At 38.0% G+C, this 25308-nt stretch overlaps 1 protein-coding gene across 1 annotated transcript in view; it reads left to right on the top strand.

Moving 5' to 3' along the window:
* Positions 1–16237, top strand: part of LOC136875966 (adenylate cyclase type 6) — a 364554-nt gene extending 348317 nt beyond the window's left edge. The window contains exon 25 of the mRNA XM_067149581.2: positions 14889–16237. Coding sequence (XP_067005682.2) covers positions 14889–15071 — 183 coding nt within the window. The 3' untranslated portion in view covers positions 15072–16237. The remainder of the gene's footprint in view (positions 1–14888) is intronic.
* The last annotated feature ends 9071 nt before the right edge of the window (positions 16238–25308 follow it).

Raw genomic sequence — 25308 nt, 5'->3', positions numbered from 1 at the left:
TGTATGATAAGCTACTTGTAACTCACGGAACATTTTCTTAATCGTGTTAGTAATTCCTTCTGGTGTAAGTTCTTAAGATAAAATATTATGATTGTACGGAGAGGGTATAACCTAGTGCTAGCACATAGCCTACTCCTATTGAAAGAGCCTGCACGGTACCGGCATATAGGCTACTCCTGTTGAAGGAGCCTGTACAAGGTTTGACGTCCGCATCAACAGCGTTATATACCCTTACTTAATGCTGGCTTTTTGCACACCCTCTGGTTATTCGAAACTGCCTAAGAATGTAATATACAATAGTAGGGAGAGGGTAAAACCCGGTGCCGGCACATAGCCTACTCCTACCGATGAAGCCTGAACACAGCTTATCGCCTCCATCCGACAGATGAATCACCATCAACATCTTGTACTCACAATCATTTTCGAAGGAGTCTGCACAAGGTTTAACGTCCCCATCAACAGCGTTCTATGCCCTTACTTAATGCTGGTTTTTTGCACACCCTCTTGTTATTCGAAACTGCCTAAGAATGTAATATACAATAGTAAGGAGAGAGTAAAACCCGGTGCCGGCACATAGCCTACTCCTACCGATGAAGCCTGCACACAGCTTATCGCCTCCATCCGACAGATGAATCACTATCAACATCTTGTACTCACAATCATTTTCGAAGGAGTCTGCACAAGGTTTAACGTCCCCATCAACAGCGTTATATACCCTTACTTAATGCTGGCTTTTTGCACACCCTCTGGTTATTCGAAACTGCCTAAGAATGTAATATACAATAGTAGGGAGAGGGTAAAACCCGGTGCCGGTACATAGCCTACTCCTACCGATGAAGCCTGCACACAGCTTATCGCCTCCATCCGACAGATGAATCACCATCAACATCTTGTACTCACAATCATTTTCGAAGGAGCCTGCACAAGGTTTAACGTCCCCATCAACAGCGTTATATGCCCTTACTTAATGCTGGCTTTTCGCACGCCCTCTGGTTATTCGAAACTACCTGAGAATGTAATATGCAACAGTAGGGAGAGGGTAAAACTCGGTGCCGGCACATAGCCTACTCCTACCGATGAAGCCTGCACATTGCTTATCGCCTCCATCCGACAGATGAATCACCATCAACATCTTGTACTCACAATCATTTTCGAAGGAGTCTGCACAAGGTTTAACGTCCCCATCAACAGCGTTATATACCCTTACTTAATGCTGGCTTTTTGCACACCCTCTGGTTATTCGAAACTGGCTAAGAATGTAATATACAACAGTAGGGAGAGGGTAAAACTCGGTGCCGGCACATAGCCTACTCCTACCGAAGAAGCTTGCACATAGCTTATTGCCTCCATCCGACAGATGAATCACCATCAACATCTTGTACTCACAATCATTTTCGAAGGAGTCTGCACAAGGTTTAACGTCCCCATCAACAGCGTTATATGCCCTTACTTAATGCTGGCTTTCTGCACACCCTCTGGTTATTCGAAACTGCCTATGAATGTAATATACAATAGTAGGGAGAGAGTAAAACCCGGTGCCGGCACATAGCCTACTCCTACCGATGAAGCCTGCACACAGCTTATCGCCTCCATCCGACAGATGAATCACCATCAACATCTTGTACTCACAATCATTTTCGAAGGAGTCTGCACAAGGTTTAACGTCCCCATCAACAGCGTTATATACCCTTACTTAATGCTGGCTTTTTGCACACCCTCTGGTTATTCGAAACTGCCTAGGAATGTAATATACAATAGTAGGGAGAGGGTAAAACCCGGTGCCGGCACATAGCCTACTCCTACCGAAGGAGCCTGCACATAGCTTATCACCTCCATCCGACAGATGAATCACCATCAACATCTTGTACTCACAATCATTTTCGAAGGAGCCTGCACAAGGTTTAACCCCCCCATCAACAGCGTTATATGCCCTTACTTAATGCTGGCTTTTTGCACGCCCTCTGGTTATTCGAAACTACCTGAGAATGTAATATGCAACAGTAGGATCGCCTCCATCCGACAGATGAATCACCCTCAACATTCTCGCTACTTCGGGAGATACCGTCAGAAGGGGTGAAGTCGATCAGGTGGGGTGAAGTTGATCGCCAATATATCGTTATGATTTTTGCTACTGCTACCTGGTGGCAAATCAGGAAACTTTATGATATATATTCTCTTTGAAAGCCCATGAGTTGCAGAGTATTTTCTATCTGTGGAATGTTCTCTGTGGGTAACCGTTCAGTGGCACTGTGGGAAATAAACACATGCATTTTGGTGACCTGTGAATGAAGTCAGACAAAAAGTGTCACAATACCACGTTATAGGCATATAATTCAGCCGTTTTCGGACTGTTAGTTGGTAAGTGAATGCATTGTCATCCGATTTATGTATTTGCAAAGGCTAAAGTTTGTCGTGAGGACGAGTACTGATCTATTAATTGAATTATTGTATTTTGCAGGGTGAAGTCGATCATGCCGCGAACGTACGTAAAGAAGATGGGCAGGGAGGGAAAAAGGAACTACAGTGCAGTATATCTGGAAAATGCCGTTCGGGAAGTGAAGAAAGGAAAGTTGAGCATTCGTAAAGCATCCGAGTGTTACGGTGTGCCTTATACAACGCTAAATGAGTGGGTGAAGGGCAAACGTAAAAACAGTTATGGTGGGCAGCCTGTTCTAAATTCAAAAGACGAAGAATGTTTAGTACATGGATTGATCAAGTGTGGAGAGTGGGGTTTTCCTTTGAAACGACATGATGTGAGAAATGTTGTACAGGGGTATTTGAATCGTTCTGGGCGAGTTGAGAAACGTTTTAAGAACAATAAACCAGGAAGAGACTGGTTCTTAGGCTTTATAAAAAGAAACCAGGAGCTTACTGAAAGATTAGTGCAAAATATCAAGAGGAGTCGTGCTGGAATTAGTGAGGAAGTTATTCATGATTATTTTGATAATCTGGAGGTATACGTTGCAGATATGCCTCCTAGTAACATAATAAACTTTGATGAGACCAACTTTACAGACGACCCAGGCCAAAGTAAAGCACTGGTTAAAAGAGGAGTAAAGCATGCAGAGAAAATCATGGATTCGTCCAAGACAAGTGTTAGTGTCATGATTGCAGCTACAGCTGAAGGTGTTGTTTTGCCACCATATGTGGTATATAAAGCAAAGTATCTCTACCCAACATGGATTGAAAATGGCATTCCTGGCAGTGGGTATAACAGGAACACAAGCGGTTGGTTTGACCTTGAGATATTTGAAGACTGATTTGAGAAAATTCTGCTCCCGTTTGCTCGTAAGCTGAACGGTAGAAAAGTACTGATTGGAGACAACCTCTCAAGTCATCTTTCTCTCCATGTTATTCAGTTGTGTGAAGAGAACGAAATTGACTTCATTTTACTTCCACCAAATACCACCCACATTTGCCAACCACTTGATGTAGCCTTCTTCCATCCACTAAAAGGAGCTTGGAGAAAGTGCTTAGAAGAATGGAAAATGAAAAACAGAGGAGTCTTGCCTAAGTGCGAGTTTCCTAAGATGCTGAAGAAGACCTTCGAGGAAGTGGGTGTTCACCTAACATCCAACGTTGTGGCAGGATTCGCAGCATGTGGCATTGTTCCTCTAAATCGAGAAGCTGTCCTTAAAAAACTTCCAAAATCTCCGAGGGAAAATGAAGGATTGGAAAGACGGTGGAGTGACACATTGGTGGACCACTTAAAGGAATTAAGGAAGGAAACCACTGGAAGTACCGAGAAACGCCCAAGGCAAAAACGTCTCAATGTTGCAGCTGGCAAGGGAATAGTAGTTCGTGATCTCGTAGAGTTGGGTGATGATATGCATTCAAGATCATCAAACGAGAACCAGTTGCATTCTGATTCAGAGCTATTTGTCGAGGATGATACCGGTAGGTCTAGTGTCATAGATTATGGTGGAACTACTGAAGAAGGTGAAAACTGTAGTTCTTACAAGAGTGGTGAATTTGTATTGGTATCATTTCCGACTGGTAGCAGGAACAGACATTTTATAGGTCAAATAATTCAGATGGCTGAAAATGACGCTGAAGTCAGCTATTTAAGGAAAAGAGGATCCAAGCAGGTTCATTTTGTATTTCCAGATGTTCCTGATGTAGACAAGACTCCCCTCACGCAAATTGTAACAAAAGTGAAGCCTAAGGGCATCGGTCGTGGACGCTACATTTTCCCAGATATTGACATTTCAAAAATTGAGTGAAAATTCTTCATGATGTACGATAATTGTTTGTATAGTGGCTGTTTTTTAAATGAAAATACAATGTTCTAAGCATAAAATATTCTATTTGTTAATTTACATATATGTTAGGTCCCTGAGGAACACCCTCTAGTATTTTAAAAATGAATGAAAACATAGCCTACCATACCTCTAGAGCTGTTTCAACTTAAAAATTGGTCGGTTTCACCCCAGTACCTGGGTGAAGCCGTTATATGCCTTTTAAAAAGCAGTGATTGGCTTCACCCCACTGGGTGGGGTGAAGCCGATCGACTTTTCAATTAAAATAACTCCAAAAGTACAATAGGCTATGTCTATATTCAGCATTAGATATAATGTTGAAATGCTAAGGATTACATGTATTTTTTTTTAAAACGAATTCTTCAATATATTCCCCCTAAAATAAAAGAAAAACTACATTTTTTGATCGACTTCACCCCTTCTGACGGTAGCGGGTTCGAACCCCTACTGTCGGAAGCTGTAAAAAAAGCAAATGCTAGGCGAGAGACCTGCGCGATCATCATAACGTGTAATTACATGATCTAGCCGGATGCGGTCTTAGCTCAATACCTTTAAGTGCCTGCAGGTAAGGAATACCGCGGATGTCGGCTTCTTGCTTAGCTTAGTACCCTCCCGTTTAAGTCCAGAGGTCGAGGATCGCGCGCTAACTTTCTAAGGCTCGATCCGCTGCAGAACTCTTAAATTCTGACACCTCGGCATCAACAGCAGGTTCGATCCCGGCTTAAATACGTCAGCCTGCAGAACTCAGTGTAAGACCCCCAGGAGAGCTCTTGTTGCATAAACATTTAGTTCCAACTGTACTGCAGTTGTCAGCGACTTTCACATCCGCTTGGTAACAAGCAGCATATTTACTCGCTGCAGTCTGCGTGAAGCGCTCACAGTTCTTTGTGTGTGTTTATTACGTGCACATCCCCCGTCTAAGTACTGTCTGCTGTGAATATTATTCTTCAGCCTTCAACTTAAGGTAAGCCTGAACTGTTAGTTACTGTTTGCAAAGCAACTTCTACGCTAGGTAATAAACATCCACATTCATATATTTTCTTTTCTTTTTAGGTACAACTAGAATATTATCGTTCGAGTTACAGGCTTGAAGGTACGCATTTTATTCATCCGAGTAACAGTCTGCAGCGCGAACATGTTAAGGTATGTTTCGAACTTTTTCTATCGATCTTATATGTTTACGTTGTTTTTAGCATTATAAGATAGGAGAATTAGAAGGCATAGACATAGAAGAGGTTAATCTTGTAATTTCAAACTTACTACAATGTCTGTCCTCTATAGGTAAAAACTTGCTTTCTTCTAAACATCGCAACTCTAGGCTAGCTGAGTTTCCCTTTCATATCCTATTATTACATTTGCTTTTACGTCAGGCAATAAAGGTCTTTGAGTTAAAGATAGCTAGGTTAGCTGTTAACAAACCAAGTAACTTTTATAACCTTCATTGTTTTTAGCATTTTACGATAGGAGGATTAGAAGGCGTAGACAAGGAAGAGGTTAATCTCATAACTTCATCTGACCTCAATAGGTTGAAACTTGGTTTCTTCTAAACATCGCAATTCTTAGCTAGCTGACTTATCCTTTTGATATCCTATTATTACATTTGCTTTTACGTCAGGCGATAAAAGTCTTTGAGTTAAAGAGAGCTAGGTTAGCTATTAACAAACCAAGTATCTTTTGCAGCCTTCATTGTTTTAGCATTTTACGATAGGAGGATTAGAAGATGTAGACAAGGAGGAGGTTAATCTCGTTACTTCAAAATCAGAACAATGTCTGACCTCTATAGGTTGAAACTTGGTTTCTTCCGTTTTTAGCATTCTAGGATAGGAGGATTAGAAGGCGTAGACAGGGAAGAGGTTAATCTTGTAACTTTAAACTCACAACAATGTCTGACCTCAATAGGTTGAAACTTGGTTTCTTCTAAACATCGCAACTCTAGGCTAACAGACTTGTCCCTTCATATCCTATCATTACCTTTGCTTTTACGCTAGGCAATAAAGGTCTTCGAGTTAAAAATAGCTAGGTTAGGTAAGTTGCCCTTTCATATCCTTTCATCACTATGTGTGATACAAGTGCTCTGTGTGTAAACATGAGAATGTGCTTTCAGACAGTTACTGTAACTTCAAACTTACAACAATGTGCGACCTCTATAAGTTGAAACTTGGTTTCTTCCGAACATCGCAACTCTAAGCTAGCTGACTTGCCCTTTCATATCCTATCATCACAAGCGCTTTTACGTTAGGTAATAAACATCTTTAAGTTAAAGATAGCTAGGTTAGCTCTTTCATATCCTATTATCACTATGTGTGATACAAGTGCTCTGTGTGTGTAAACATGTGAATGTACTGACGCTACTTTTAGTTAGACGACATTTATAACAGGCTAGTTGTTGACGAACCAAGTAACTTTTGTAGCCCTTTCCTATCCAACATCACAAGTGCTTCTATACTAGGCAATAAACATCTTCGAGTTGCATGTTTTTAAAGATAGCTAGGCTAGCTGTTAACAAACCAAGTAACTTTTGTAACCCTTTCATATCCGATCATCACTATGTGCGATGCAAGTGCTAACGCTACATTCATATATTTTTGTTCTTTTCTAGGTACATCAAGAGTTATCGTCGACATTTATTCGAGTTACAGGCTTGAACGTGCACATTTTATTTATCCGAGTAAGAGTTTGCAGTCTGCAGCGTGAACATTTTTAAGGTATGTTTCGATCTTTTTTAATTGATCTTATATGTTTACATTGTTTTTAAAAAATCTAAAAAATAGTATTCCGCTTTTTTGTAGAAAAACTATGGAGATGATTAACCAGATAGGTCATCTTTCAACTCCAACTACTAAGCCGCTGACAAGTCTACCGCTAAATGAGCAATTTAAAGTGATTTCTCTACGAAGATTTAAAACGAAATTTGGAGAAAAGATGTTAGGCGTCTGCAAAGACTTTCAAATTTTTTACCTAATAGATTTAGTGTGCTAACTGATTTAGAAATAGAGAACTAAATCAACGTTCTATTTGCATTATATATCGCGGAATAGAGAACAAATCTTGTGTTATTAGTTTTGTTGATGCATAATAAATTAGGAAACTACACCTGTTACAGCTTGCAAAGCTCTTAATGCGTAAATTACACTAAGCACTTCGAGGTATTTCTACATATTAGTTATATGCACATAGAATTTTAATACAAACATACATCTATACCCCTACCGTTGTTAAAATGCAACAACTTTAGCTAACTTACACTCTTTAGTTAAAATGTTGTTCTATTGCAGCAGCTTTAAAATATTGTCTTTCGAATGTTACACTACACTGCTCGCAGAATAACATAGTAGATACCTGATGATTTTTTGATTTTATATAACGCGTGAGGCTATCCTGTCTTCCGAATGTTACACTACACTGCTCGCAGAATAACATAGTAGATGCCTGATGTTTTGATTTTAGATGGCGTGCAAGGCTATCTCGTCTTCCGAACGTTTTGTCACACTGCGAGCAGAATAACATAGTAGATGCCTGATGTTTCATTTTTAAATGACGTGTGAGGCTATCACGTCTTGTAAAGGTTGCTACACAACTCTTGCAGGGGAACATAGTGTCTTCTATAAGAGCGTATGCAACAAGTTCTGGAAAAAGAACAACCATTTATCAATAGAGATTAGATAAATTTACGATGTTTAGAAGAAACGAAATTTTAGCCTATAGAGGTTAGACATTGTCGTGAGTTTAGAAGAAACCAAGTTTCAACCTATAGAGGTCAGACATTGTTGTACATTTAAAAAACAGATAGAGAGAGATGAATGTTCTATACCTAACAACGTAAAAGCGCTCTTGCAGATAACGTTCGATAAGGGTGTTACTTAATGTCCTTCTCTCGAGTCGCAAGGTTAAAAACTAGAAAAAGCAGCTTTAAAGTATTGTAGTGTTGGAATTTCTTCCTGCAAGCGTTGTTTTCGATATTAGCTATGAAACATTCCACAGCTTGAAGTGTACATTAACTGTAGCATTAACAGATAGATATTGCATTAGTACAACCTTTTGCTAACGTCCTCGTCAGTGCACTCAAGTTTAGAGCTTTCTTTAGGACTTTTTAGTAGCCTTTTACGATTGTACAGCTTTAAAATAACAAACTATTTACAGTCTTTATTCTTAAGTGCTACCTTATTAATATACATACACATACATCCTTAGTTTCTTAGTAAAACCCTAAATCTTCTTGAATTCCTTGTACTTTTCTACTTCTCTAGTTGCTGAGCCTTTTTAGTAAAGTAATAATAATACGACAGCTTCAAAGTTAAGAGTTTAGTTATAGTTTTGTTCGCTGCAAAAGGGGGGGACAGCTAGGATAGAAAACTGTAAAGAGTGTAGTACATGTAGAATAGACAAAAACATTGCAACAGTATGACCTCTTTCCTCTGTGACGATAGACATTGCAACAGTATGACTTCTTACCTCTATAACGATAGACATAGTCATTGCAACAGTGTAATCCCTCACCTCTGTGACGATAGACGTTGTAACAGTATAACGTCTTGCCTCTGTGACGATAGACATTGCAACAGTATGACTCTTTCCTCTGTAACATTGCAACAGTATAACCCTTTACTTCTATAATGATAGACATTGCAACAGTATAACGTCTTGCCTCTGTGACGATAGACATTGTAACAGTATAACGTCTTGCCTCTGTGACGATAGACATTGCAACAGTATGACTCTTTCCTCTGTAACATTGCAACAGTATAACCCTTTACTTCTATAATGATAGACATTGCAACAGTATAACGTATTGCCTCTGTGACGATAGACATTGCAACAGTATGACTTCTTTCCTCTGTAACATTGCAACAGTATGACTTCTTTCCTCCGTGACATTGCAACAGTATGACTTCTTTCCTCCGTGACATTGCAACAGTATAACGTCTTACCTCTATGACGATAGACATTGCAACAGTATAACCTTTTACTTCTATAATGATAGACATTGCAACAGTGTAATCTCTCACCTCTGTGACGATAGACATTTGCAACAGTATAACGTCTTACCTCTGTGACGATAGACATTGCAACAGTATGACTTCTTTCCTCTGTGACATTGCAACAGTATAACTCATTACTTCTATAACGATAAACATTGCAACAGTATAACTTCTTTCTTCTGTGACATTGCAACAGTATGACTTCTTACCTCTATAACGATAGACATTACAGCAGTATAGTCGTGTAAGCCCAGTGTTAACAAAGACTTTACTATTAGTACTACATTAATTACAGGAATGTAAACGCTCCCTAGTATGAGTTAGCAGGTGTCGCTAAAGACGCGACTTCTAGAAAAAAAAAATCTTAGGAGTGTAGATGCTCACTAGTATGTGTAAGCACGCGTTACCGAAGACTTAATTTTAAGTACTACATTAATTACAACAATGTAAACGCTTGCAAGTATGTGAGTTTTGTATCGCTCGGTTTTTAGTTATAGCATTGTTTACTACAGCATAACATCAACTAAAACTCATACATACAAGAATTGTGTTATTAATTGTAAGATAAAGCATGTACATACGAAAATTACACCGCGAAGTAAAAAGTACGTAAACATTACTACAAGTAAAATCATTCAAGATAAAACTTGTACATACGAGATGTAAATAAATAATGTAGAATTAACATATTCTTTTATTTTAGATTAGGTATTACCTTTGCCTTCTCCCACTCCTTTCTCTTGAAAGTTTTGTTTATTATTTGAAGAAGAAGAGTAAGTATGGTAAGAAAGAAAGTGTGTAGCTAATTCGTAAGTATGTTTTCATCTTAGAAGAGCAGCACTGTTAGTATGTTGAGAAGAGGTTTTTTTTCTAAACAGTGTTTGATTCTAGTCTTGCAATGCAGTGTACTAGAACATTGAACTATAAACGGTAGTGTGTGTTCAAGTCTAAACTCGCACACTCTTGCTTTCGCAATGCATGTTCGATAGAGATATACCTTAACAGAAGAGGAGGAGGAGCTGCTCAGTAAGTATGTCGAGGAGAGATTTTTTGTTTTTCTAAACAGTTTTTGATTCTAGTCTTACAATGTTGTGTTCAACAGCATCGAACTATAGTATGTATATATAATTTTAAACGGTAGTATGTGTTTAAGTCTAAACTTGCACACTCTCGCTTTTGCAATGCATGTTCGATAAAGATGTACCTTGGCAGAGTAAGTAAAGGAAGTTATAAGAGTTGCTATCTTGCGTAAGCTGTTCAGAATTCCAGTCTAATTTCTTTCTTCGAACAAAGGTATACCCCAGACATGTTGTAAACACATCAACCGATGTTCTGATCATATGTTGTATCGAGCACAGTGTTCGATTCTAGTTTTGATCACTTATTTAGTGATCTGAACACATCAATTAATGTTCTGATCACATGTTAAAGTTAACAACATCGAGTGCAGTGTTCGATTCTAGTCTTGTTATGTTTCAATCTGATTTTCTTAGAACAAAGGTACCCCCCTAACATGTTCTAAATACATGTTGTATCGAGTACAGTGTTAGAATCCAGTCTTAACAACATTTTTAGTAATCTAAACACAGCAATCAATGTTCTAAACACATGTTGAAGTTAACGGTATCAATTCTAGTCTTGTTATGTTTTAATCTGATTTTCTTAGAACAAAGGTATCCCCTAACATGTCGTACAGTGTTCCAATCTAGTCTTGATCACTTATTTAGTGATCTGAACACATCAATCAATGTTCTGATCACACGTTAAAGTTAACAGCATCGATTCTAGTCTTGTTATGTTTTAATCTGATTTTCTTAGAACAAAGGTATCTCTTGACATGTTTTAAACACATGCTGTACCGTGTTCGGTTCTAGTTAGTAATCTGAACACAGCAATCAATGTTCTAATTACGTGTTGAAGATATCAACATCGATTTTAGTCTTAATATGTTTCGCAAGTCTAAACACTAATGTTATCGCTGCACACTCGCCACCACATTTCAACTAAAGAGTGCAGCACTGTTCTCTCTGGATTAAAGATGGCGGATGACAGCTGTCAGAAAAGCACATGGGTTTGTTTCCAAACAAGAGCGCGTAGAATTTACCGCCACCACATTTCAAAGGTAAGTAGCTAAAGAGGGCAGGACGGTGCTCTCTGGATTAAAGATGGCGGATGATAGCTATCAAAAAAAGCGCATAGGTTTGTTTCCAAACAAGAGGATGTAGAATTTTTCAAATTGCCGCCAACACATTTCAAAGGTATCTAGCTAAAGAGTGCAGCACTGAGGTTTGTGATGCAAGATGGCGGATGACAGCTGTCAGAAAAAAGCACGTGAGTTTGTTTCCAAACAAGAGCACGTGGAATTTGCCGCCACCACAAAGAGGGTAGCACGGTGCTCAAAGATGGCTGCTGTCACGTGGAATTGTCTTCCACCACATTTCAAAGGTATCTAGCTAAAGAGGGCAGCACGGTGCTCAAAGATGGCTGCTGTCAAAAAGCATTTTTCAAATTATCCGCCACCACATTTCAAAGGTAAGTAGCTAAAGAGGGCAGCACTGTGCTCTATAGATTGAAGATGGCGGATGACAGCTGTCAAAAAATTCACGTGGCTTTGTTTACCGATTCAAATCTCACGCTAGTGAGGTTAAGTTGGTAGCACTAAGGTTTAGGCCCGTTAAGATGGCAGCACTGCGGATGACAGGTGACGAATTTGCAGCTACTGCGATAAAGAGGGCAGCACGGTGCTCTGTAGTTTAAAGATGGCGGATGACAGCTGTCAAAAAAGCACGTGGATTTGTTTACCGATTCAAATCTCGCGCTAGTGAGGTTAAGTTGGTACTACTAAGGTTTAGGTCCGTCAAGATGGCTGCACTGAGGTTTGCGATACGTTGTTGTCTGTCAAAAAGCACGTGGCTGTCAAAAAACACGTGGATTTGTTTACCTATTCAAATCTCGCGCTAGTTAGGTTAAGTTGGTACTACTGAGGTTTAGGCCCATCAAGATGGTAGCAGTGAGGTTAGCGATGCGTTGTTGTCTGTCAAAAAGCACGTGGCTGTCATAAAACACGTGGATTTGTTTACAAATTCAAATCTCGCACTAGTTAGGTTAAGTTGGTACCACTGAGGTTTAGGCCCGTCAAGATGGCAGCAGTGAGGTTAGCGATGCGTTGTTGTCGATGACAGCTGTCAAAAAGCACGTGGCTTTGTTTACAAATTCAAATCTCGCGCCAAAATTCAAATTTCCCGCCTAAATTCAAATTTCCCGCGGGAGGTGGAGGCTTCTCCCGAGAGCCGGAGGAGGAGGTGGCGGCTGAACCATCCAATTATACTACTTTAGGAGTTTTATTCGACACTACGTTAAGTTGGATACCTCACCTGAAAAACCTTAAAGATGACTGCTTGCGAAGGCTGAACATAATGAAGATCCTGGCAGCAAAGAACTGGTGGGCAGACTACCAAGTGCTAATGAACACATACAAAGCCATTATTAGGGCTAAATTAGACTATGGCAGCATTGTATACAATTCTGCAAGAATGTCTTCACTCAAAATCCTTGATTCCGTCCAGTCCACAACTCTTCGAATTGCTCTAGGAGCCTTCCATACCAGTCCAGTAGCCAACATTCAAATAGAAGTAAATGAACCACCACTTGCAATTAGACGTAGACAACTAAGTTTGACTTACGTGCTCAAGGTAGCAACTATGAGTGAATCAAGAATTAAGTTGTATGCTTTTCCTAACAAGCACCAAGGTACACACATTAAATTAGGATCACAACCACAGCCCTTCAATATCAGAATAGCCAAATTTCTTGAAGAATTAAATTTAAATATCCCTCCAATACTCCTCGCAGACAACTCTCTTAATGTCCCACCATAGACTATTACCCTTTCAACAATTAACTTTGAAATAAATTACAGTGCCAAAGATGAAATTGACAGATCTCACTAACATTAATTATTTCTTGAAATTTCTAATAAATACCCAAGACACACTGCAATCTATACTGATGGATCAAAATGTGAGGAAAGAAATGGATGTGGGATTATATATCCTGAACGTACCATGCTATACCAATTGCCTGACTACTATACAGTCTTCTCTAATGGGCTGTACACAATAAAACAGGCTATGCTACATATTTTGAAAACCAGCACCTGCAATAACTCCATCATTTTTTCTGATTCAAAAAGTGCATTAAACGCAATAGAAAGTCCATCATCGAAACACATCCTTGTACATGAAATACAACTGTTGTTTAACAACATCATGAAAGAAGGCAAACAAGTCATCCTTGTGTGGATACCCTCACATAGAGGTATTCAAGGCAATGAATCTGCTGATCAAGCAGCTAAAGATGCTACTTATCTCCCACTAGGCGATCTAACAATAGCTACCCCTCACACTGACATTATTGCCTATGCTAAAACGAAATTATACCAACAGTGGAAGATAAAATGGCTTCAAACGTCAAACAACAAACTCCATGAAGTAACAAAGGAATCTACAGTACAACACTATCTTCACAACCTTCACAGGCAAGATCAAGTCCTAATATCTAGAATACGGATCAGCCACTCCAAGATAAGTCACAGCTACCTCCTTGAGAAGAAACTGCCTCCCATCTGTACAGCATGCAATAGTGTGTTGACTGTGAAGCACATCATTACAGACTGTTCACTGTATGACAAATGGCACCAGTACCATGGTATACCTAAGGATATTAAGGAGGCACTCTCAATTCCTTCACTGTACAAAGAAATTATCAAGTTTTTCAAAGACACTGGTCTGTATTCAAAAATTTAACTGTTCAGTTTAAAATACCAAAATCTTTTATATTCCTTTCATTCTTCACTTTACTGTAATTTAATGTAAATTCTACAGTTAGAAGTCACGATAAGACCTTAGGGTTAAAGTGACTCTAAATTAACTATATATATAATCTACATACGTGTTTCTTTGTTTTTAAAGGAGATTCTAAATTCTGATTTTTACATCTGTAAACTTTTATAGTTTTGAGATATAGATACACTCATTTTAAAAATTCTCCCCCTTTTGACCCCCCATTATTTGGATTTTCCAAAAACCAAAAAATATGTGTTTCTTTATTTTTAAAGGAGATCCCAAACACCAATTTTCAGGTCTGTAATATCTTCAGTTTCTGAAATATAAGTAGCCACATTAAAGGTATTCAACCCATTTTTTACCCTTTTCACCAACCCCCTCCTATTTGGATATTCTGAAAACAAAAAGATATGTTTTTCTTTATTTTTAAAGGAGATTCTAAATTCCAATTTTTACATCTGTAAACTTTTAAAGTTCTGAGATATAGATACACTCGTTTTAAAATTTCACTCCCCTTTTCACCCCCTTAGCGATGGAATATCCAAAAATTCTCCCTTAGCGAGCACCTACATAGTAGTATAAATGTATGCTCAAAATTTCATTTCTTTATGTCCAGTAGTTTTGGCTCAGCGATGATGAATCAGTCAGTCAGTCAGTCAGTCAGTCAGTCAGTCAGTCAGTCAGTCAGTCAGTCAGTCAGTCAGTCAGTCAGTCAGTCAGGACATGTTCTTTTAGATATATAGATTTTGAATCACAAACTGAATTTGCATAGCATAGCCAGACTCAAATCTGTTGTATCTTTTCAGGTAACACAAGAGATGTATCAAATTCTCCATGCCAAAGGCTACCCTTTGACATGTCGAGGCACCATCAAAGTGAAAGGTAAGGGTGAGATGGTTACGTACTTCCTCAATGGTTACTCTACAATTACGACTCCATCGAGTACAGCGACAACACCTAGTCAAGACCAATCAGCGCTTCTGAGCTAGGACTTTACATGTTCGTCAACAACTGGTCAATGACTCTTTCTATTCTTTGTGCTCACCATGGAAAACTTACATCAACTGCAACAGAACCATTATTTTTGAACAAAATAATAGCTACCTACCATGCTATTGCAGAAACTAAATATTATTTTTGAAGACATGTTAAAAAAAGTGTTCACAATATCCAAATAATGTTGAAGAGGCCTGTGGTAGGAGTGACTTACATTCACAACATCTGCAAAATGCATTAGATGAAAACTATAACAGATAAGGTAAAACTTAAAGTACTGAAGGTTGTCTTCAGTTTTTATCTATGTTTAAAATATTTAGAAAGCAAGTATTTAGTTTCACTCCATTTCTTCAACATTATATGTTTGCAGTAATAGTTGTATGGAAAGTGTCTGTCTTGTAACAAAATAGTCCACAATTTTTATCCTACTAAGTTTAATATATCCCTTATGGTTTTCAAAACAATTATATTGGTACTGAAGAGTCGGACATGAGTGTGTGAGAAGTTGTAAGAAAATTGATTTTATAAGTTTTCATTCGTGTACATTCTTCACATGAGTTTTATAAATTGGAACTTATCCCATGGTGAACATTTAAGACTACTAAAGATCTTACCACCAGACCTAAGGTTGTGATGGGACTGTTCTATGTTGTATGTGGTCTGAGCTTGTACATTTGCTTATTTATGTGTGATCTATCAAACTAGCTCTAAGGCCTAAGTAACAGAATGTTCTACTTCAGTGATACCTGAGAAGATATGAGTCTCCGTGTTCTCTCATACAGTACATCGCCCAGTCAAAACATCAGAAATTACAAAAGTAGTAATTGACAGGAAAACAAGTAGAAAATCTAAAATTACTCTTACTATTGTCTGCTGCTGAGCCTTATCTCTTCCTGATGCAATCTCATTCCACTTTTGAAAGACTTCACATCTTTTTAGGAAATATGGTAAGCTGTTCCAGTTTATTTCACCCTTTATATAAATGAATATTTCCCCCCGTAGTGTTGTACCGGTACTAGAAATAAACTTTCAACTTATTAGTTGTGTTGAGTACATATTATAGTACATGCCAAAGAGATATTAAGTACAGAATAAAAATGGCCTACTGGATGCCAGTGGGAAACAAATCCTCAACCTTCTGATTTCATTTCAGATGCGGTGTCAATTGAACTGTGGTGGCCTAGGTCATATTTATTCTGTTGGAAAGGATCTGAGTACAGGTAGAGCGTGCTCTTGTCACCCCTTTTATGCCATTTCTAATAAATATTTTGTTTTCACGACTGCATTGTACTTGAAATAAACTTTCAAATGATTATGATTATTATTATCACATGTAGTCTGTTAAGAAGGAAGCTATTTTTTTCAGTCTCAACATAGTTAATGAAATATATAAGATTTTCAGTCTGTTGAAACACAAAATGTAACACTTAGAATGCTACAAAATACCTGTAAAAGTTTAACAATTATAAATTATATTATTCCAGTTATATCTGTCCACTTTTTTACATAGTGTTCTAAGTGTTACATTTCATGTCTTGACACACTGAAAAGATTGTCAGTTCTATTGTAGTACATATAGTATGTACTGAAAAGATGTTAAGTACAGAACAAAAATGGCCAGTCAGAACCAAGCCCACTACTAGTAGTAGTAGTAGGAATAGTAGTAGTAACTGTAGAAGTAGGAGAACAAACAGGCTTGTGGATATCCTTTTAAAAGGAGAAGTATTGTCGAACATCAAAGGCAACACGAACCAACTAAACAGCAAAAATGGAACAAAAAACTGTGTGCATACATTTAAATACCTTGGTGAGTGGATCCAATTCTTCTTCTTCTTCCTGATACGTTTCTGCTTATGCAGGTCATTCACAGAACCTCTTCTAATCTTTTTTATCCCACATTCTATTGTTCATCACTGTCTGCCACTGTAGTCCTCTCCGATTTACGTCATCCTCCACCTGATCCCTCCATCTTGTTCGTGGTCTTTCAATTGGTCTTCTTCCAGATTCTGTCCATTCCAGAGCTCTTCTTGGTAATCTTTCTTATCCCATTCTTTTGACATGGCTGAACCATTTCAGCCTATTTCTCTCCATAGTTTTCTTTTAGAGGGTTGATCGGTAGCGTGTTTCATATGGTTTCATTTCTTATCTTGTCCCTCCTTGTTTTACCCAAGATCCCTCGCAGAAAGCGCATCTCTGTCGCTTGTAATCTACTCAGATCTTTTTTGCCCAAGTCCAACATTCTGATCCATAGGTCAATATTGGCAAATAATACAATTTATAAATCATGATTTTTGCTTTGGTAGGTACTTTCCAATTTCTAATTATGTCTGATACACTGATACACAGTAATAACATTTTGAGCAATTTCCTATCCTCTCCAAAATTTCTTCCTTGATGTTTCCTTTCCCAGTCAGCTTACTACTTAGGTAATTAAAAGCATCTACTTCTTTAAGAATTTTTCTATTACACCTACATCCTTCATTTTTTGTTTTCTCTACCGATTTTCATTACCTCACTTTTCATTAAACTTATTTCCATGCCTGCTTCTTCAATTGCCATCTGCCAGGTACAGTATTTAGTTGTTCTTCCAATTTTTGTTAATTTTCTTCCCATATCATTACATCATCTGCATATGCTATGACTTTCATATCATTTGCTGTTGACCCTTGGTGAACTTTCCTCATAATGTTGTCCATCACTATATTAAAGAGCACTGGTGAAAGTTCACTTCCTTGTAGAACTCCTCTGTTTGTTCTAAACTCCCCACCCCACATGACACAACAGCCCCGATGGACCATGGCCTACCAAGCGACCGCTGCTCAGCCCGAAGGCCTACAGATTATGAGGTGTCATGTGGTCAGCACGACAGATCCTCTCGACCATTATTCTTGGCTTTCTAGACCGGGCTGTCAGTTCTAAACCATTCTGATTTTTTGCCATCGATAGACTAGATTAAGAGGCCTTAGTGACCCGAGGAAAGAAAAATGGAAGTAGTTATGTAATAAAAGGTGCTTTTCTATAAACACCAAAATTCATTATTACAACACTGTCATCATAGTACCTCTCTATGCATCAGAATGCCTTATCCTCTCTCAGAAATATGTGCTTGCTAAGTTACAGCCAAGAAAAAGGAGAGAAAGATTTTTCACAACAAACTTAACCTAAAAAAAAAAACTGCAGAAGAAAATCCAGACAAGAAATATACTCTTTAAGGTAGAGAAGATCTAGCTCTCAACCCATCTTTGATAAACTTTCCAAGCTGAGTTCCCTTAACTTGCTATTAACACTGGAAGTGATTTTGTGGTCTATCATCATATACGGTACCTAGTTGCTTTCCTCTTGATACACTCCAGTTCTTTTATCAAATAACTGATGTTTAGGATCCTTCAAATAATCATAAAAAGTAATAGTAAATATTCACATTTAGTACAAAAAATGCAAATAGAGTTGGTATGTTACAAAATATTCCCTATATCAGGGACATGTGTGACCTGAAAAGGTTAAAACTCCATTAATTGAAATTGCAATAGCCAATACAATTAAATTTATTTATAATTGTATATTGCAAAAGCAGGGACTGCCTGGCCGAGGTGGTAAAGACGTGTTCGGTTCGCCCGGAAGGATGTGGGTCAGGAAGTCGTAAAAATTTAAGAATAGAGATTTCCACTTCCGGAGGTGCATATGACCCTGAGGTTCACTCAGCCTACACCAAAAATGAGTACCGGGGGACCAAGGTGGCCGGACGTAGAGCTAACCACTCTACCCCATCAAGTGCCGAGGTTACGGATACTGGAAGCCTTTACCTTCCACCCCTCCAAGGGCCTTCATATCCTGTACGGAGATGACTTTGCTTTGCTATATTGCAAAAGCATCAAAAAATAAGAGATCAGTACATGTTTTGGCCTATTTAGGCCATCTTCAGCTGCATTGAAATAATACAATTGGATTGCAATATCTGAATATTGCATAATGTGGAGAATGTTACATGCTTATATTATAAAAAAGCATTAAAGATAAAATGTTGCATATTAAGAAATGCAAATGTCTACTTGTGATGCATAAAATGGAGCTGATGGAGAATGTTTTACACCTCTTAAGGTGATTCTGTTACAGTTCAAAATGAAAAATATCAACGGCTTCCATTTTGTTGGCAATATATTTTGATGAGTTTCCACACATTTTTGAATTTGACAAATTTTGGCTATTAATATGAGTTTCTTTGGAACAGTATTTTTAAATGAAGTTTCATTAACTTAGGAGAACTGGTTTTACTATATCTCTTAGAAGATTGTATGGTTTTAAGGACAACATTGGTGACTCATTTTCCCTTTAATGCTTTTTAATGTACAATATTTTACCTTTAATGCTTTTCTCATATAAGAACTAGTACATAAGCTTGTTTTCAACAGTCGAAATTACCATCTATAACAGCGGTGGCCGGCATTGTCGCACCTGTGCGGCACACTAATGTACTGTGCGATGAGCTAGCCTCATGCTTGCACAGTAAGGTTACCACCCCTCCGAAACTGCTCCTCCCAGCGTGACCAACTCGGCTAGCCATTCGAGAGGGGAATACTGCTCTTCCTCCTCACCAAGTAACACCAGTATGACACCCCAGCCACCTAGTCATAGCAGTCACCCTTTCTGAATCTGAAAATTTCACACCGCACATCATTTTATTATTATATTATTATTTTATTGAGCCTCCGTGGCTCAGGCGGTAGCGCGCCGGCCTCTCACTGCTAGGTTCCGTTGTTCAAATCTTGGTCACTCCATGTAAGATTTGTGCTGGAAATGGCTGAGGCGGGACAGGCTTTTCTCCGGGTACTCTGGTTTTCCCTGTCATCTTTCATTCCAGCAACACTCCCCAATATCATTTAATTTCATCTGTCAGTCATTCATCATTGCCCCAGAGGAGTGTGACAGGCTTCGACAGCTGCACAATTCCTATCCTCACCACTAGACGGGGGGCTTCATTCATTCCATTCCTGACCCGGTCGAATGACTGGAAACTGGCTGTGGATTTTCATTCATCATTATTATTTTATTGTGGTTTATATGTCATATACAATAAACAAATAAAAATCCATACAATATATTATCCTTGTTTGAGTGAACCTGTGAAAATACATTCCACTTAACAAGATATCACATATGAAATGGTATTGCATCTTATCAGCACTTTGTCAAAGTAATGATGAAACCAATGTCCGGCACAAAAAGATATAATTATAATGTCCAATAACGAACCAACTATACACGTATGGCACACAGACAAGTGCAACCTTTATCGCAAGCTTTCGTCAGATAATCTTGCACGCAACCATGGCTTGTGAAGTTTCATTACAAAGAAAAACCTCTCACAAATATGTTTTTTAAGGATTGCAAATTTTCACAACTTCTTCTCTTTTCTGATGTGCTTTCCATAATGCAATGCGTTTGCAACAGCATTTCCAATGAACTGCCGTAATCCTGAACTGTGTATGCTATGTTCCCTAGCCATCAAACTCATACTATACATCTGGCCAGCTCTACGGTCAGTACTCTCCACCACATTAGGTCTCCCTCCCCGAAAACAGACACGTCTACCAAGCTCTTCACGCGTGCAAAGTCAGTGTGCGGTAACTGTACACACTGTGAACTGTGCAGTGTTTGGGCACCGCTGATCTATAAAGTAATTGGAAATTCTAGAAGAACTATTAATGTGCCTTATGTAATAAAAGTTACTCTTTCCAGATTGTACGTGGCATTTGAATGGAATCAAAACAGGTATTGTAGTATTTTGTTTTGAACCATACTGAGTACAGTTGTAGCTCAGAGTTGTACTTTGACATCTATGGATCTGTGAACTCTCAAGAAAGCTACATACAACTGTCCAAAACACTTGAATGGGGACATTTATCCCAACTTTAAAATTTATCCTGGTGACTTATTCATTGCGACAGAGATGGCTAAATTTAAAGGAAATTGCCTCTATTTAAGAAAGAATGGTATACCCGGATTCACAGATTCTAAATCTATTCTTGGTATAAAACACTTTCTTCCTGAAGTTGAATCCTTCTGAATTTCTGCACGAATGATATTTTGGTTTAGCTTCCGTAGATTCAATCTCATTCCATTGCACAAAACAGCTTTATTAACTTCATTAACATTATCACATATTATGGAGGCAATGTTAATGTACAACACTTGGTCACCTCTCAAACTATTCAGAACCTATTTGTTGATGATGTTAACTTGTTCGTTTATTGGGCAAAAATAGTTCTACTTTGGAAAACATTGTACTCTGACTTGGATGAAAAGAAGAACCAATTGAATAATGTAAAATATATTTTTGAAATGCTGTTTTGTTGAATCTCAGTAGTACCATTTGGCCTAGTTCACCATTTACAAGATTTAAAAGCTGCTCATTGAAGTTAAATCTTAATTTTGGGCCATAAAGTAGAATATTTAAAACTTGACTGGGTAACACCTGTTTTGTAACAGTGAGGAATTACTGCCAGGCACTGTCTGAAGTCTGCACTAAGCAAGATCATTTTTCTAGCAAAAGGTGATTTGTTGTTCATTATAAGTAGCTGAGCTACTGCTGAAAGAGCGTACAGGGGAGCAATGGTTGCCTCGTCCAATATGATTAACTTAACCTATCTTGTTTACTCCATATCTTCTGACATTGTTATGCTAGTGGCTTTACGTCGCACCGACACAGATAAGTCTTATGGTGACGATGGGATAGGAAAGGCCTAGGATTTGGAAGAAAGCAGCCATGGCGTTAATTAAGGTACAGCCCCAGCATTTGCCTGGTGGGAAATGGGAAACCACAGAAAACCATCTTCAGGGCTGCCAACAGTGGGATTCGAACCCACTATCTCCCAGATGCAAGCTCACAGCCGCGCGCCCCTAACCGCACGGCCAACTCACCCGGTCTGACATTCTTATGTTAGACGTAGAGGTCTACAAATTACTCTCTCTTTCCTGTGACTTAACTTTTCTCAATTCATCTTTCTCAAAATGTATCATTTTAGCTTCATTTGTTTGCCTCTATATCTGCTTATTTTATCTTCGCAACTTCTGCCTTTGTTTACTCTTTTCATCTTCCTAGTAGAGTTTTAGGATGTTGGATGGCCGACTCATTTAAACATTTGTTGATTTAACACACGAAATTCATACAGCCTTTGTTGATTGAAAATTCTTTGAAGTGAGACCTCATACCATCATGGATGTCTGATGAAGTGGCGCATGCAGCAAAAGCGATGGCCTAAACTTCTCAATCAATTATGTTTTGGCAAATGATCTACTCAGTGATAAACATTGGGACAAAAGTCAAGGACAGCCTAAATATAAAATCCTTCTGTCATGATACGAAGTTTAAACTATCGTTAATATCAATGTTGAAGCCATCATTAAAAACATGTATACATTGCATGACATAGGTAATCAATCAATCAATCAATCATATTGATCTGCATTTAGGGCAGTCGCCCAGGTGGCAGATTCCCTATCTGTTGCACCCTAGCCTTTTCCTAAATGATTTCAAAGAAATTGGAAATTTATTGAACATCTCCCTTGGTAAGTTATTCCAATCCCTAACTCCCCTTCCTATAAATGAATATGTTTTGACATTTCCTCTAATTATTATCTGTGTGTGTGTGGACGTATAACTAGTTGAACTAAGTCCAAAGCTCCAAGCTCTAATGAAAAAAAAATATTTTTGGCCTAAAATGTTTTTATCATGAAAAAAATTAACATAATCTCCCAGTAAATAATCACTAAATTATAATTCACTCATTAAATCTGCCAATATAGTACGAGCAAATGGAGACAATGTATACTACTCAAACATGTAAATGCACAGAATGTAAATATACTGAATATTGATTTATTGTTATTTACTAATATGTCTATCTGTAATACAAAAACATCAAAGCAAGCAGCAGGACTTGGTTCAGCCTAATGCCATTAGATTGCCTTATAATGACAACCTCTCTGCACTGAATGAGAGGCATCAACGATTGTTGTCTCTTATTCCATTCAATACGCAAAAACTTCAAAGCAAAGAACTTTGTTCAGTCTTATGCCAATAAATTACATTAATGTTATTATGTGCAACAAACTGGCGATCTCACCTCATTAATGAGAGGCATTTTGTTGAGAAAGAACCAAGTACAGTATACAAAATTCCATCTCAAGCAAATCATATCTCTACCATAGCAACACCTACAACGAAGCATCTGAAAATCACTATTTGTTAAGATGTCATTCCAGTTAAATTGAAATAATAAATATGGTAGTTCAACCTATTCAATACAAGTAAATAAGAGATGTAGAGATTACATTCTTATTTAATTAAAAGTGGAAATGGTACCGGTTTCGACCCCAGTCTGGGTCATCATCAGCCGATTGTAACTCGGAAAACAATGCATAAGTAACAAAGAAGTTAACGGTCAAGTCCACACAATATCAGTTGAAGAGGCGATATAAAAATGACGGGGGTAGGCACTGTAAAATTCAGACGAAGTGGAAGGTAAGTCACTTAAAAGAAGTAATGCGTAATCTTCCGAGCATCAGCACGGCACACGCAATGTTTGGCACTGTTTCACAATGTTCATGAAAAGCAGAGAATAGTTAAATGAGCCAGGCTGCACACATCAACTGTTCTAAAAATCTTCAAGATCATAATTACGTATTCAATTATAGTGAATCGTATTATAAGTATATTTATATATAGGCACATTTTCGTGAACTAAGCAAATACTTGATCTTTAATCTATCCTTCAATCTCCGTCAGCATATGAAACTACAGCACTTGACGTTGTAAACATCGCGCCGATCTTCTGGAGCTTGCAAGTTACTTCGATTGAGCTGCTCGTCTTCGGCTTCTTCATGACTTTAGATCTTCATATTTGGATTGTGTTGTGACTTTGTGCCTGACGGTGTATGCAGTCTGGCTCATTTAACTATTCTCTGCTTTTCGTGAACATTCTCCACATTATGTAGTATTCAAATATTGCAATCCAATTGTATTATTTCAGTGCGGCTGAAGAGGGCTTAAATAGGTCAAAACATGTACCAATCTCTCATTTTTATGATGTTTTTACAATATTAAATTGTAAATAAATTTAATTGTATCGACTAGATTGTCTATCTATACTTTTATCATACTGTAAATTTGTCAATACAGAACCATGATGTAATTGATTTGGCATCGGCTGTAACTCGATCCGAGTATGTATAACTTCTTCCTGTATAAGGTGAGCAGATCAACTCAGTTTATGGATTTGTTTGCGATGACTAAACAGACCAATCTTGGCATAAAACATACGCCCACACAAATCATACTGAATGGATGCAGGAGGGCAGGGGTTGTAAGTGACGGAGCTTTCTTGCTTGTCGTTTGGCCTCTTGATGTCTGCGGAGTTCTCTTTCAAACAAGTTTACAGTGGTGGATGTAGTGTTCTTCCAGTGTGAACGGTCCACAGCACATTCTTCCCATTGATTGCATTGGTAGAAATATGTCATAAATTGAGAGAACAATAGGGATAGTAGATAGTAACGATGAAAAAAAAAAAGATGTACAAGTCATTGACAAGACCTCAATTAGAGTACAGCTCCTGCGTATGGGACCCTTATCAGGATTACTGGAGAACTGAAAAAGATCTAAAGAAAAGAAGCACAGTTTGTTCTGCGTGATATCTGACAAAAAATAGTAGTGTTACAAAAATGTTGCAACTTTGGACTAAAAAGACTTGGGAGTAAAGAGACGAACAGCTCGACTAAAAAAAATGTAAGAACTAAGGAACAATGTTAGGTTTTGGTCCACCCAATCAATACACATCACTTTACAAGTGAACTATTTAAATAAAAATATTAAAAATATTTAGGTACATGTTTCGTCTCTATTTGAGACTTCATCAGCCATAAAATCACGTGGTAGATTACAAAACTCAAAATCAGAAACTGAAAAAATTGGATGAACCCAATGCCTTTTTAAGGACTATTTGAGAAATGCAAAAGATATTATGGCAGGCTTGTCAATTTCAAGTTATATTTCATTTTTTAACATTGAAGACGAAAGTTTTTGCAAAGTTTTTGTGTAAATAATGTAAGGTATATCGGGGTAAGTGAAACTGCATATTTATATAGCTGACGTTCTATTTGCTGGTGTACGTTGAACTGACATTCAAGTTTGTTAAAATTTTATATTCTGGTTTAGAAATAGACGCTCGTTAAGTT

This window comes from Anabrus simplex, chromosome 6, assembly GCF_040414725.1.
Source record: "Anabrus simplex isolate iqAnaSimp1 chromosome 6, ASM4041472v1, whole genome shotgun sequence".
NCBI classification, from domain to species: domain Eukaryota; kingdom Metazoa; phylum Arthropoda; class Insecta; order Orthoptera; family Tettigoniidae; genus Anabrus; species Anabrus simplex.
Note: the sequence above shows the minus strand (reverse complement) of the source record. Positions and strands in the feature narration are given on the sequence as shown.